This window comes from Aplysia californica, unplaced genomic scaffold (assembly GCF_000002075.1).
Source record: "Aplysia californica isolate F4 #8 unplaced genomic scaffold, AplCal3.0 scaffold00683, whole genome shotgun sequence".
Lineage (NCBI taxonomy): Eukaryota > Metazoa > Mollusca > Gastropoda > Aplysiida > Aplysiidae > Aplysia > Aplysia californica.
In genome coordinates, this window is record NW_004797953.1 from 50295 (window position 1) to 63665 (window position 13371).

A 13371-nucleotide genomic window follows, 5' to 3' on the forward strand; every position below is an offset into this window, starting at 1 on the left:
ACACACACACACACACACACACACACACACACACACACACACACACACACAAACACAAACACAAACGCGCACACATACACACATAAACACACGCACACATAAACACACACATACACACAAACATACACACAAACACACACACATACACACATAAACACAAACACCCACCCACACACACACACACACACACACACAAGTCTAAGCCAAAGGACGGCCGTACTGTATTCAAACTGGCCCCTTTTTGTAACAAGCCTTTATTTTATGTTATTCCTATGATCGGTTTTTTTCCTTCGACAAGCACAGTTATATCTTGACTTTCAAAAATCTGTACACTGTATTTTACACACAAACTTCTCTTTTACAAAATTAGGTGACATGTGTCACCATCAACACAAATTAGCTATCTGAAAAAACAACAAACAACTACACCCCCCCCCCCCAATTAATTACATTTCACCTATTTTATTTTGCCTTTATGATTTCTTAAAAAAAATTTCCCCCTTAAAAACAACAAACACAAACAAAGGACACATACTTAAGCCTTTAAATAACAACACCTACGCTAAAGCCTCTATGTAAAGTTAAGATTTGACAAATCTATTTTTACTGCTTTCCCTTTCCATTGTCTCTTTATATTATAGATCTAGGTTATGAGATACGTGTCAGCTGTTTATACTCTCGTAATGTTTTGATGAACTTTATACATTTTCTGGACAATCACTAAAGACAGTGGAAATAAAATATAAGCAACAGAAATGTAGTTTCTTAGGAGACTGCTAAGAGTATCGTGGAAGGAAAAGAAATACAATGAGGTAGTGCTTGATGAGGTCCACGTGGGACGCTCACTGTTAAAAACTACCAGGAAACGACAAATGCAGTTTTTGGGACACCTAAATAGACATAAGGGTCTTGAGCATCTAGATTTCACTGGCAAAATTGAAGGCAAACGAGGCAGGAGTAGGCCCAGAGCAAGTGACGAAGGGAACATAAACACAAATGGGGAAAAGGGAAAGATCAGGGAACCGTAGCTTTTTAAGAGCATTCGAGCAAAGGAATGAATGAAGAACCATGATCGCCGTTGTCTGTCGCAGATCTGGCACTTGATGATGATGATGATGATAATGATGATGATGATGATGATGATGATGATGATGATGATGATGATGATGATGATACATTTTCATTTCCCTCACACTTTTCTCCCGACTGCCATGGCATAGCAGTTGACCAGGAAAATAAAGCTGTTTGATAACTTGTTTTATTTATTTATTTATTTATTTATTTATTTTTATTTATTTATTTATTTTTATTTATTTATTTATTTATTTATCTTTATTTATTTATTTATTTATTTATTTATTTATTTATTATTTATTCATACACTCATTCATTCATTCATTCATTCATTCATTTATTTATTTATTTATTCAAGTTAGTAAATATCACGAAAATGTAACACCGTGTTCAAGACATAATAATCAAGTTTTAAAAGTTCAACCAAAATTGGGTAAAACGCATAATTTACGCAAGCCTGAAAACAAACGGGTTAGTTTTTGTAGGTCACCGACCGGGTCGATCGGTTTGAGCCACGATGGCCGCTTTGCACCCTCAATTTGGCTAGCCCCGACTACCAGATCGACCCGACCCGACCCGTCCCGACCCAATCGCGTATGTGGGCACCCCCTATTACACTGAAATGTTGGGGTAGAGCGGTATCGCTGTCTCAAAATGAGCAATTTGTTGGCAAGGCTAAGCCTACTGTAAGTCATTTATTTTGGTGATCTTGTGTAGGTCTATGCATTCAACGAACAGTTTCTATAGTTTTTTCTGATCAAATGTACACAAAAGAAATACAAATGCCACATAGCAAGTTCAAATGCCACATAGCAAGTTCAAATGCCACATAGCAAGTTCAAATGCCACATAGCAAGTTCAAATGCCACATAGCAAGTTCAAATGCCACATAGCAAGTTCAAATGCAACATAGCAAGTTCAAATGCCACATAGCAAGTTCAAATGCCACATAGCAAGTTCAAATGCCACATAGCAAGTTCAAATGCCACATAGCAAGTTTTACGCCACATAAAAAGTTCAAATGTTCAATAGGAAATTTTAGTGCACAATTGTGCGTACCAAATTCAAATGTACAAATAGCAAATCCAATTAATGTAACACAATAGAAAGTTCAAATGCCACATAGCAAAAGGAAATATCCTCCACAAAGATTATTCAGCGTGAAAAGCATTTTAATGGGCTCAAACTGAGTTGACGACAACCATAAGCAGTTTAATTTTAAGGTGAATTGATCACCATTTAAAAAATCCCGAGGATGCTCCCACGCAAAGAAATTCAGATAGGACTGAAGCAACTAGATCAATATGCAGCATGGCTGATGCAGAACATTTAGCAGTATGAATTTGCCTTTATTGAGGAAGCTGGTAGCAAGCCGTTGACGAATAGAAACCGATGAAGAGCTCGGAGTGGTCAATGCTTTGTTCGAGTAATGCAGGGTCGAAGGGGACCGAACCGCACGATGCCATAGGGGCCTAATTAATTGCTCTCAGTGACGAGGGTGGCCTGGTCTTTCACGACTTTCAAGTAGATGGAATGGCAGCTTTCGTTTCAACCCATCCCTCTCAGAAACTGGTCCAACAATCCCCGAAACGAAGCATGCTTTGTATGTAACAATGCTCGTGCACAAAGGCAGGCTTTAAATGGCAACTCATCAATAGATTGGGGAAGAAATAACTACCCCCCTACACACCTTTTCTTAACCTCTACGAGAACACTTCTGAATTTGGAAATACGATTTGAAACCGTGGCTCGGTGAAACAAAAGACCAAATCCTCACTCAGCTGACTCATCGACAAAGGATGGTCACACTTGCCCAGATGATGGAACAAAAATCACAAACTGTGACTATAGTGAAAATGGCACCAGCCTTCAGATCAATGCAAGCCTATAAGCCATAGCGTTTTGTGGTGCAGCAATAAGTAAATAAAATTAAACTTTGCTTCCGATTTCACTCAGTTAGTTCTATAATATACCAGCAGTATGTTGATTTGTATCATAACCATTCGTTTCTGTTAAACATGTGAGTTTATTTTCGGTTTTAACATAATTTAACTACATGTATTACTTTCGTTTCACATGGTTTCTTCCTTGTGGCACCACACACTTACGTCTAACTTTTTCGTGGACAAAAAAACTTCCAAACCCTTTTACTTTTTACCTTAATATACTTCTTATACTTTTTAGCCTCCTTTTTAGTTTTAGTAAGAGTTTTACGCCACTTGCAACACAATAAGGTCATATAAGTGCCGGAGATTAGAGGTGTTAAAAGAGAGTAACAGACACAAAAAATGTTGGATAGGAAAGAAGGAGCAAACCACACCAGAGCACCCACCAACCACCCACTTAGCCTCCTTTTACTCTAGTTCAAGCATATTTATATTTGAACTTGCTATGTGGCATTTGAATTTGCTATGTGTTAGATTTGAGATTTCTATGTTTACAGTTGAACTTGCTATTGCTGTATTAGGACTTTTTATGACGTCATTTGTATATTTGGATTTGCTACGTGTAATTGGGTCTTTCTATGCGGTCTTTGAATTTGTTATGTGTATATTTGAACTGAAAAAACTATAATACAGGGCCCAAAGAACATTTCTTAAAAATTACTGGATCAAACGTTTTTGAAAAAATATTTTTGTCTGGCCTGCAGAAGTACCATGAAAAGTTTCGTCTGCACAGGTAAATCCGTAGTATTATGAACTAGATTTTTTAACAATGCGAAAATGAACAAGCATTAGTATACATTACATATATAAGAGTTTCACGGCACTTGCATCACAAATAGGTCATATAATTGTCGAAGATTAGAGGTGGTACTAGTGTTAACATACAAAGAAAAAAGGAGAAGAGATTAGGACGATTGGTGTTTGATGAAAGAAGGAGCAAACTACAGTAGAGCATCCGCCAACCACCCACCGCCTTGTTACAAATTAGACAGTTGAACAAAAAGCAAGTCCACCACAGACGCAAGCCACCGTCGCCACAGCTGCCTGGGTAGTGGCTACCTCGTTCCTTTCCTTTGGTTTTTTTTTCGCCGGTATTTTGGTAGAAGATGCCATTACTTTTGTGAAGTTCATGTTAAAAAGAAATTTCATAAAAGAAATAAGATTTTAAAAAAAAAGAACGAAAGCAAACACCCCCCACCCAAAAAAAAAGTAATAAAAAATAAATAAAACCCAACTAAAACCAAAAGGCAAATGAAACCAGAAAACTATGAACGAATCAGAAAGACAAACCTCTATAGTGCGGTCAAAAATTCATGGCGCAATTTATCCTCAATAAATATCCTCTTTAACGGGTTAATCAATGTCATCCATACTTTGCACAGCAGTGTGTAGCAATTTGTCTTAACTTAATCATATTTTTCCACAACAACTGGGGCTAGCTTTACAAACTTTTCTTCATTAATATATATATATAGAATACAAATATCTCCGTCACACTGAAAATGGGATTGTTCACAGCACAGTTGTAAACCTTTTAAAACCTGTAGAAACCACCTACTTGGATTTTCATGTTAAGACAAATTGATACAGGTCATTTTGCAAAAGCTGTTCCGTGGTTGAGAAAATATTTGTCAATAAGTTGCGGCTCAAATATTTAACAGCACAATAATACTATCGTGTGCAGAGAAGGAAAAATGTGATACACAGTTGGCATGACGTCATTGCAACGAAGCATGGCTTCGCACTTTTTCGAGGAAAGAGGTCAAAATAAAAGATTTGATTTAAACTGAATGGTGCACAAATATTTGCCATCCAATGGGCAAGTTGACTCGTAACTGGGTCCTACCATGCAATTGGTATATAGTAATATGTATGCACGCGCGGGCACACACACACACACACACACACACACACACACACACACACACACACACACACACACACACACACACACACACAAACAACAACACGCAAGCACACGCACATACACACTGCCAAAACCCGCAACACCGAGCTTCAGTGACAAAGCACAACATCGGGTGAGAACCGAGTAGAATTAAAAAAGGATAACAACAGATAGCTTATTTGAATATTATGCTGGCTGGATTGCAGATGGAAATCTCGAGTTTATCAACGCGTTCGTTATCTTTTTCACTCAGCTGCCTCAATAATGGCCACTTAGTGTCAAGTAGAATTTGTTTTCTCTTACATGCAATAGAACTTTCGAAATCTGGATGAAAACTTGGAATCGGAGATTATCGTACACCGTGTCTGTCAGAGACTAAAGACTGACAGTGGAACAGAATCAGTACATCACGGATTAATTTCAAGGACAAACTGTAAATAGAACGAACACATTAGGAAATAATATGTTTGAGTGTGAACAACACAATGACCAACTGTACGTAGACAGAACACGAAGTAAACGAAAATGAAGAAAGAACACTGTTTTGGACACTGTCTGATGTTTATTGTAGTTTTAGTTATTCTCTAATTGTATACATGCAAAGTTCCGAAAGAATACCTCCAAACAGAAAACCAGCCTGAGACTGAAGAATACAACGCAGAAAAACTCGCAATACATCACCCAGAAAGAATACCACAAACATAAAACCAGCCTGTGACTGAAGAATACAACGCAGAAAAACTCGCAATACACTACCTAGAAAGAATACCACAAACCCATTGGCAAAATATTTAACAGCTCCCGATGGGTTAAGGGCTGCCTACCTAAATGTTCCTATTTCATGCAGATTCCCGGTAAATTTCAGGTAGTGAGGCCAAAATCAGGAAGTGCAGTGACAAAGAAGGAAAAAATAAAACCCCAGCTTTATTTCGGCACAAGTAGTTACCATCGAGTGGAGCTTGGTTATACAAGTCTAGTATTTCTCATATAGTCACCCCCCCCCCCCCAAAAAAAAAACCAAAAAAAAAACACACACACAAAAAAACAAAACACAAAACAAAACAAAATAAAACAAAACCCCAGCTTATATTATTCTATATTTGTGCGTATGTGATGTGTGTGTGTGTGTGTGTGTGTGTGTGTGTGTGTGTGTGTGTGTGTGTGTGTTTGTGTGTGTGTAAGTGTGTGTGTGTGTTTGTGAGTGTGGGTATGTGTGTGAGATTGTTTGTGTGTGAGATTGTTTGTGTGTGTACGTGTGTGAGTGTGTGTGTGTGTGTGTGTGTGTGTGTGTGTGTGTGTGTGTGTGTGTGTGTGTGTGTGTGTGTGTGTGTGCATTTGGGAGTTCATACGTGAAGGCAAACAGTTCTGTATTAAACAAGATATTGTGTTTTTAAAAAGACATTTTCAGACTATCGTACAGATACCCATCAACCAATATTGAATATGGATTTAAACGCAGGGTGACTGTCAAACTTATTTGACAATTCGTAGCCTGTGATAAGAAAAAAACCTATATTTAAACACACTTCCTCACAAGGACATGCCAACTGGGAACTGATAAGTCCTGTGTGGTTTGGGTATGCCAGACAATTCTAACCAGTTCTCCCTTAACCATGAAACATGAAATAGATCCTGATTTAGGCCTGTAGAAAAGTCAGAACATCACTTGTCAAAACCATGTCTGGGTTTCAGTTTTCACAGGTTCTAAAAGCGGTGTAAGACAAACTAATTAAAAGAAACAACTTTATAGATGGCCCTGAAGGCAGAGAAAAAAGGTAAATGTGAAAGTGGAAGAGAGTATAACATTATTTATCACTGTACTGAATGCCGGAGTTGGAAGGACTAAGGGGGCACACAGTGACACTGAAAATAAAGAAATCATTGTATCATGGAGTGAGTTCTGATTTTTAAGAATTTAATGCTAAACCATAGATCCGGCTTTAATCATCCGTGTCTTCATACAGTGATAGCTTTTCATGAGGTACACTTACACACAGGGCTTTCAACATAATTGTGTTGTACAATGCTCCATCTCTAGTAATAGAATTTGGTTCACAGACCTTAGACTCCGGTATCTCGTCAAGACGTTCAAGTGTATTTTTATAAAAAAGTGTTTTTCCTCCTTATTCCCCCCACACCTTTTATTTTTTAAACCGTGAAGTCTTGTCCTTCGCTGTTGACGAATCTCAAAAGACGCTTCGGCTCACAGAATACATCAAAGGTCAAGTCTGAAGGATTTTTGGCGAACTTGATAGACAATATATACATAACAATGGTACTCACACAAGGCGTGTCACGTGTCCCTGATAGACAATACGTATAATATGGCACTCACACCAGTAGATGTATAAAGTGACGCGAGCACGCGTTGGAAGTTCAGTTTCATTGACCGGTCTTGAAGAAGGGGAACGACAAACCCCAACTCGGGCAAACCTTGTTTTAATGTGTCAAGGAATAAAGTAGCTCAGAACGACGAATAATTATCGCTGTCGCGGTGTTTCTGCGTGTTTTCACTTTTACCATCAAACAGATAACAGAGAGCATGTGTGAACTGGTGTCTGTTGTTTATCAGTTAGGCGCATCGCTGTCGCACGCTGTAGGCCCAAGTTCGATTCTCTAATAGGGAGAATTTTTTATGGAGTACCTCGGTCTTTCTCCTGGGATGACGTATTTGTCTGGATTGGCCCTGACAGGCAGGGTTGGAAGGCAACTTCCTAAATGATCTAAATTGTATTGACGGGGGTGCAAAAAACTGTTACATCAAACAAAGAGTAAAGAATCCGGATGGTAACGAAAATGAAAATAGATCTTGATTTACCCGATCGAGATTGTCAAGGCTCGATAGATCTACAACACCAAAACATCTGTCATATCAGCTTTTTTTTTAACGCGAAACTCACACGACGATCAAGGAAAGCCGAAAGAACACTGCTATAGCCTGTTCACTTTCGTCTGACTGCGTTAAAAAATCAATCTAGCTCATTTATTAATTTACCTATGCCCATGAACTTTGAATGGCACTTCTGCAGGCCAGCGACCAAACAAAAATGTTTGTTAAAAATCTTGATCAAGAATCGAAATTTTTCTCTTTGGGCCCTATATTGAAAACCGCTCTTTGGATGCAAACACAGGATCACTAAAATAGATGACTTACAGTAACCTTGCCTACAAATTGCTATTGCTCATTTTGAGACAGCGACACCACCCTGCCCCCACTTTCAGTGTAAGCTTGTCGATTTCATCCCCTGGCTGTCTCGACGTCTTCACGTGCTCCACGTGAGTCACGAAAATTACTCACGTTAAAGTGTAGTGTTGAGGAAAACATGTCAACGTTTAAATGTTTAAGGAGTAGATCTATGCTGTATATCCCCTATTATTTTTTTTACCCACTTTAGGCTTACATCAAGGAAAACGTGTCGGAACAAAAGTTTGCAGTGATCCCTTTGAATGGATTCTTTTCGTCATCCAACTTTAAAACCCGTATGCAAAAATCTGCGTCTTGATGAAACTTTGAATTTTAATCTGCTCCTGTGCAGAAGTAAATTATTTCTCTTTCAATATCGGATGTCAGGACAACTCTAGTTTTGACTTTCTATTTAAGGGACAGATTTACGGGGAACTGGTAATGGTAGTCTGCTGTACTTTTATTGTAGTTAGACTTGTACTCTACCGTTGTACAACGCGGCACTGTGTGAGGACAAGAACATGGGTGGGTCACAAGTGAACGTGAAAGGATAATAATAATAATAATAAATAGCATTTGTATAGCGCATGTCCCCACTCGAAAGCAAGCTCTACGCGCTTTACACTATATTATTACCCCAGCAGACCATAGAACACCCAGAAACATTCTCAGCTTTGCGGGAAGCATACAGTGCAAGGAGCTGGTTAAGCGCTCAAACACTAAGAAACTGACAAGATCTTTCACTGTCTATAGCTGGGTACATGTACCTATTCCCACCTGGGTGAAGTGGGGAACATTTGTGTTAAGTGCCTTTCCCAAGGACACAACATCAGGCCTGCGGCTCGAACCCCTGAACCCGCAACAAATGTGAATATGTGAGGGTATATGTGTGTGCGTGTACATATCTGTACACTGTGTAAGTGTCTGTACATATCTGTACACTGTGTAAGTGTCTGTACATCTTACATTGTGAATGCATATATATGTCTGTATGCCTGTAGTAAAGAAACAAAATATTTCTGTTTGGGGATATTTATAAAGTAAAGCACCAAGGATCCACAAAGTAGGAGTCGAAGATAGACAAACTTGTTCCAGTATCACCCCTTTAAAAAAAAGTAATCCAACGACCTCAGACAACAAAACTTTTGTTACCCGATGTGCACTATATTTTTGGCGGAACGTTATTTATTAATAACGTTCCACGTCGTCTTTGCCATTGAATTGGATTGATTATCATGTATTGATAGAATATTATGTATCCAAATATGGCGGTCGTTGATGTGGAGATGCCTTGCAAGGATAAGGCAACATTGTTCATTTTGATTTTTGATGAAAATAAAAATAAACAAATGTTTGTGCACATCGGAGTGACTAGTTATTTATGACATTTCCCATGTAAAGACCTTGAGGTTGTTCTATCAGTATGTTTCTTTCCCCTTCCAACAAAAACAAGTACGCAGACAGGCAGACATCTACATTCATAAATCAACATATTATGTCATAGAATGGATTCTCTGCCATGGAGCTGTTACTAAGCATTTGGTCGGATCTTCATTTCGCTGAAGCTGACAGAATTTGTCCATCCGGTTAAACTCGCCCAGTTCAAACCCTTCGCAAGCACAGTGCTGCCCCACACTCCGTTCAGGTGCACCTGATGGCAGTACTTGTACCACCAAGCTCCGTGATACTTTGTGGCACAGCTGAATGTAGCCTGATCGTTGTCACGGTCCTTGGTAGAGAACTGCTGGCCATTGTGAGCAGCCATGCTGTCCTTTACATTACCCGAAAATCCGGATACATGAATTTTGTAGTTTTCAGATTCTCCGCTCAGCGAAAAGTTCTTGTAACTAGCGTAGTAGTATTTTCCTTTGTATTTCAGGTCGATCCTCAGCTGGTACCTCCCCTGGTGATGAGAGCAAGGGAAAAATTAAAACAAGTCTGTCTTATAGATATGGATGATTTGAACAAAACCCAGCTGTTGTTTCTCATCTGAATATGGTCAGGCTTTGACTCGGACGTTACAGGTTCAAATCCGAGTCTTGTCCTAATGTTTCTGGTAATTTCAAAAATTCCTTTCCTGCGAAATGCCATATGGGGCACCGCATTGAGGACTTTAAAATTTCCCAAAACTGTGTTTAGTAGGACAATAAATTTACGAGAAAGACTAAAGAAGCGCAATAGAAAAACATAGATAAAACATTCCGTACCAAGCACAGAAAAAGATAGAAGTACATGGGCTCTGTACAGACGGCAGTGTGGGGCAGGAAGACACTCAGTGGCTCTCCCCCCCCCCCCCCCCAAATTGCTTCAAAGGATTGAGAATCTAAGATGAAAATATGCATCAACAACAACAACAACAACAACAACAGCAACAGCAACAGCAACAACTACAACATCAGCAACCGCAGCAACAACAACAATAACAACATTAACAACAACAGAAATAACGGCAGCAACAACAGCAACAGCAACAATAAAAACAATGATAACAACAGTAACAACAACAACAACAACAACAACAACAACAACAAAACACAATAAAGCAATGATAACAATAGTAACAACTATAACAACAATAAGAACAACAACAATAGTAATCATACTTACACATTTAGAGTAATCATCTAAGGGGAGAGAGCTCTGATTTAACGTCCGTTTCCAATTCAAAAGGGAGAGCCCCGAATACATAATGCAATTATGCTGCGACTACTGCTTTTAATACTTTAATCGACAATATGGAAAACATCGGAGGTGATACCAATACCAAAAAAGCCTAAAATATATGAATTAAATGACTTAAGACCAGTCGCTCTTACATCCATTGCTTTCAAGTGCCTTGAAAAATTGATCCTCTCAAATATTCTAGGTTGTGTTCATAGAAATCTAGATCCATTCCAGTTTGCATACAAACAAGAAAGGAACGTAGAAGATGCTGTACTTTTTTGTGACTTTATACTGAAACACCTTGAAACATCTAAAACATATACAAGGGTACTTTTTGTTGATTTTTCCTCAGCATTTAATACAATTCAACCGCATATTGTCATTGAAAAACTTCTGAGTCTGAGAGTTAGTCATCATATCGCAGCATGGGTCCTGGAATTTTTGACAGGCAGACCACAATATGTGAAGCTAAACAACACAAAATCTGACACAATTCTTTGTAACACCGGCGGTCCTCAGGGGTGTGTTTTGTCACCAGTTTTATCAAAAGCTACATTTGCAACAAATTTATTCTTCAATACAATTTTTTGATTTAGGTGTTTTTAACATCCTGTGAAAGTTACATTAAAATCGAATCAGAAATCGAGTAGAAAAATGAGATGAAATGCGGAAAAATAGTATTTTGAGACAGCCGGTAAAGGTCAGAGAAGACCAAAATAGTTTTCTTTCCAATAAAAACATTCAGAACATAGTTCAAAGTAAAATGTGGCAACTACTTGATAATATTAACTCAGCAGAAATGGATTGGGGATTTCCTACTAAAAGTGAAGCATATGAGCGGTGGAAATAATGGTTTGTGGGTGGTTGGCTGGTGTTCTGGTGTGGTTTGCTTCTTCTTTCCTATCAAACATCTATCGTATTTATCTCCCCTCCTTCTTTTTTGTGTTTGTTACCCTCTTGTAACACCTCTAATCTTCGGCACTTATGTGACCTTATTGTGTTTCAAGTGCCGTAAAACACTTACTAAAACTAAACTAAAACATGGTATTTGAGAAAAAAACTGACAATTATTTTTTCAAAAAAGTCTCTGCTTTCTCCTCTAAAAATCCCTTCAAACACCACTTTACGGTACAGATATGCGTACATACTCTTTTAGCCATTGTTCAGGAAACGTTCAAGAAACAATATGTGTGATAAGTAGTCCGAGCGGCCAATAAGATTAACAAGACAACATGGCCGCTACATTGTCCTGGCGACCCTGGCAGCTAAAACGTCAAACGCTACACAAGTCGGACAACAGCTGGTGATCCACAGCAACAACCAAGTGAGTGCCCAGAGCATAAGGAACAGATTACGTCAACATGGACTCCACTCTAGACGACCAGCAGTCCGTCTATCCCTGACCTAGGCCCACGCAATGCCCAAGGGACCTGGTGTACTCGTCACCTGCGATGGACACACCAACAGTGGTCAAGTGTGCTGTTTATAGACGAGTCCAGGTATTCCATGTTCTTCAATGACGGAAGGATTCGTGTCTAGAGACGCCTCGGCAAACGCTTTCAGAACAGAGGGAGGAGGGTCTGCTGTGGTGTGGGGGTGGCATTGGTCTGAACAACAGAGCAACCCTCCCCCGTGTTCAAGGGAGTTTACCCAGAATTTGCTACAGGGATGAGAGCCTCCAACCCATTACTTTGTCTATTTTAAGGGCTATGGGACCAGGCACCATGGCACGGGGTGATAGTGTTCGGCTATTCCTTGCTCGTGGCATTGACCATTTTCTGCTTCATCACTGAGGGAAAACCAAAACCAAAAACCACAACGACAACAACAACAACAACAACAACAACAACAACAACAACAACAACAACAACAACAACAACAACAACAACAACCAACCCCCCAAAAAACAAAACAAAACAACAAACAACAACAACAACAAAAACGCGAATAACTACAGCAACAGGTATATTGCCATGGACAACAGCAGCGGCGCTAAGTGATGTCACAATCTTGACAATACATTGTACATTATAAACAAAACAAAACACAACTTGCCTGGTTGGTCAGCTGGTGGATTTTCTCCAACCCAAACCAGAAATTGCCGTTGAGGTTGCCGAATCCATTCTTATACTCGGTCCATCCTCGGTAAAAGTCCACGTCCCCCGAGGCACGTCTCTGTAGACATAACAGAACATTACGCCAGTTTGTGAGACCTGTCATCATGGATCACGTTCAATCACAATGTATTAAAAAAATTCATGCTGATATGGGGTTCATTCTATTTCTGGAAATAAAACCATACCCATTTAATAAGTGACTTTTCAGCAAAATTATTAAAAAATGTTGTACTATGCATGGATATTGTACACCGGGGATAAATTATATTTATTGATTGGAAAGTCACAAGGTGAACGGTGTGTTCGGCGAGGCGCTTTTCCCTTTCGTCAACCCGCAGCCACCTCCCGAATCGTCAGCCACCCCCCAAACCTTTGACACGGGTCAAACTTCCATCTATTTATAGGTAGTTAAATTACCGGAACATGTATTAGGCGAAGTGATTAGCAATGATAGTCGGAATAGAGAGATTGTTTTGGTCT

The 13371-nt window shown here is 39.2% G+C and overlaps 2 protein-coding genes across 2 annotated transcripts in view; one reads left to right on the forward strand and one right to left on the reverse strand.

Moving 5' to 3' along the window:
* Positions 1–2965, forward strand: part of LOC101860446 (TBC1 domain family member 1) — a 44231-nt gene extending 41266 nt beyond the window's left edge. Inside the window, exon 4 of the mRNA XM_005108365.3 lies at positions 2856–2965. Within this exon, the coding sequence (XP_005108422.3) occupies positions 2856–2965 (110 nt within the window). The remainder of the gene's footprint in view (positions 1–2855) is intronic.
* Positions 2966–8929: 5964 nt separating this feature from the next.
* LOC101859270 (ficolin-2) lies at positions 8930–13197 on the reverse strand. The gene is made up of 2 exons (XM_005108360.3): positions 12830–13197; positions 8930–10013 (listed from the first exon to the last, which is right to left on the reverse strand). The coding sequence occupies exons 1-2, from the start codon at positions 12995–12997 to the stop codon at positions 9642–9644; spliced, it is 540 nt and encodes a 179-aa protein (XP_005108417.1). The 5' UTR covers positions 12998–13197; the 3' UTR covers positions 8930–9641.
* Positions 13198–13371: the final 174 nt, after the last annotated feature.

What these genes read in the sequence shown, in the direction of transcription:
- LOC101859270 (XM_005108360.3), bottom strand. Translation starts at nt 12,997, where the DNA reads ATGATGACAGGTCTCACAAACTGGCGTAATGTTCTGTTATGTCTACAG. An exon ending in TCCACCAGCTGACCAACCAG is followed by an intron (nt 10,014 to 12,829) that starts GCAAGTTGTGTT and finishes TCTCATCACCAG; the next exon opens with GGGAGGTACCAGCTGAGGAT.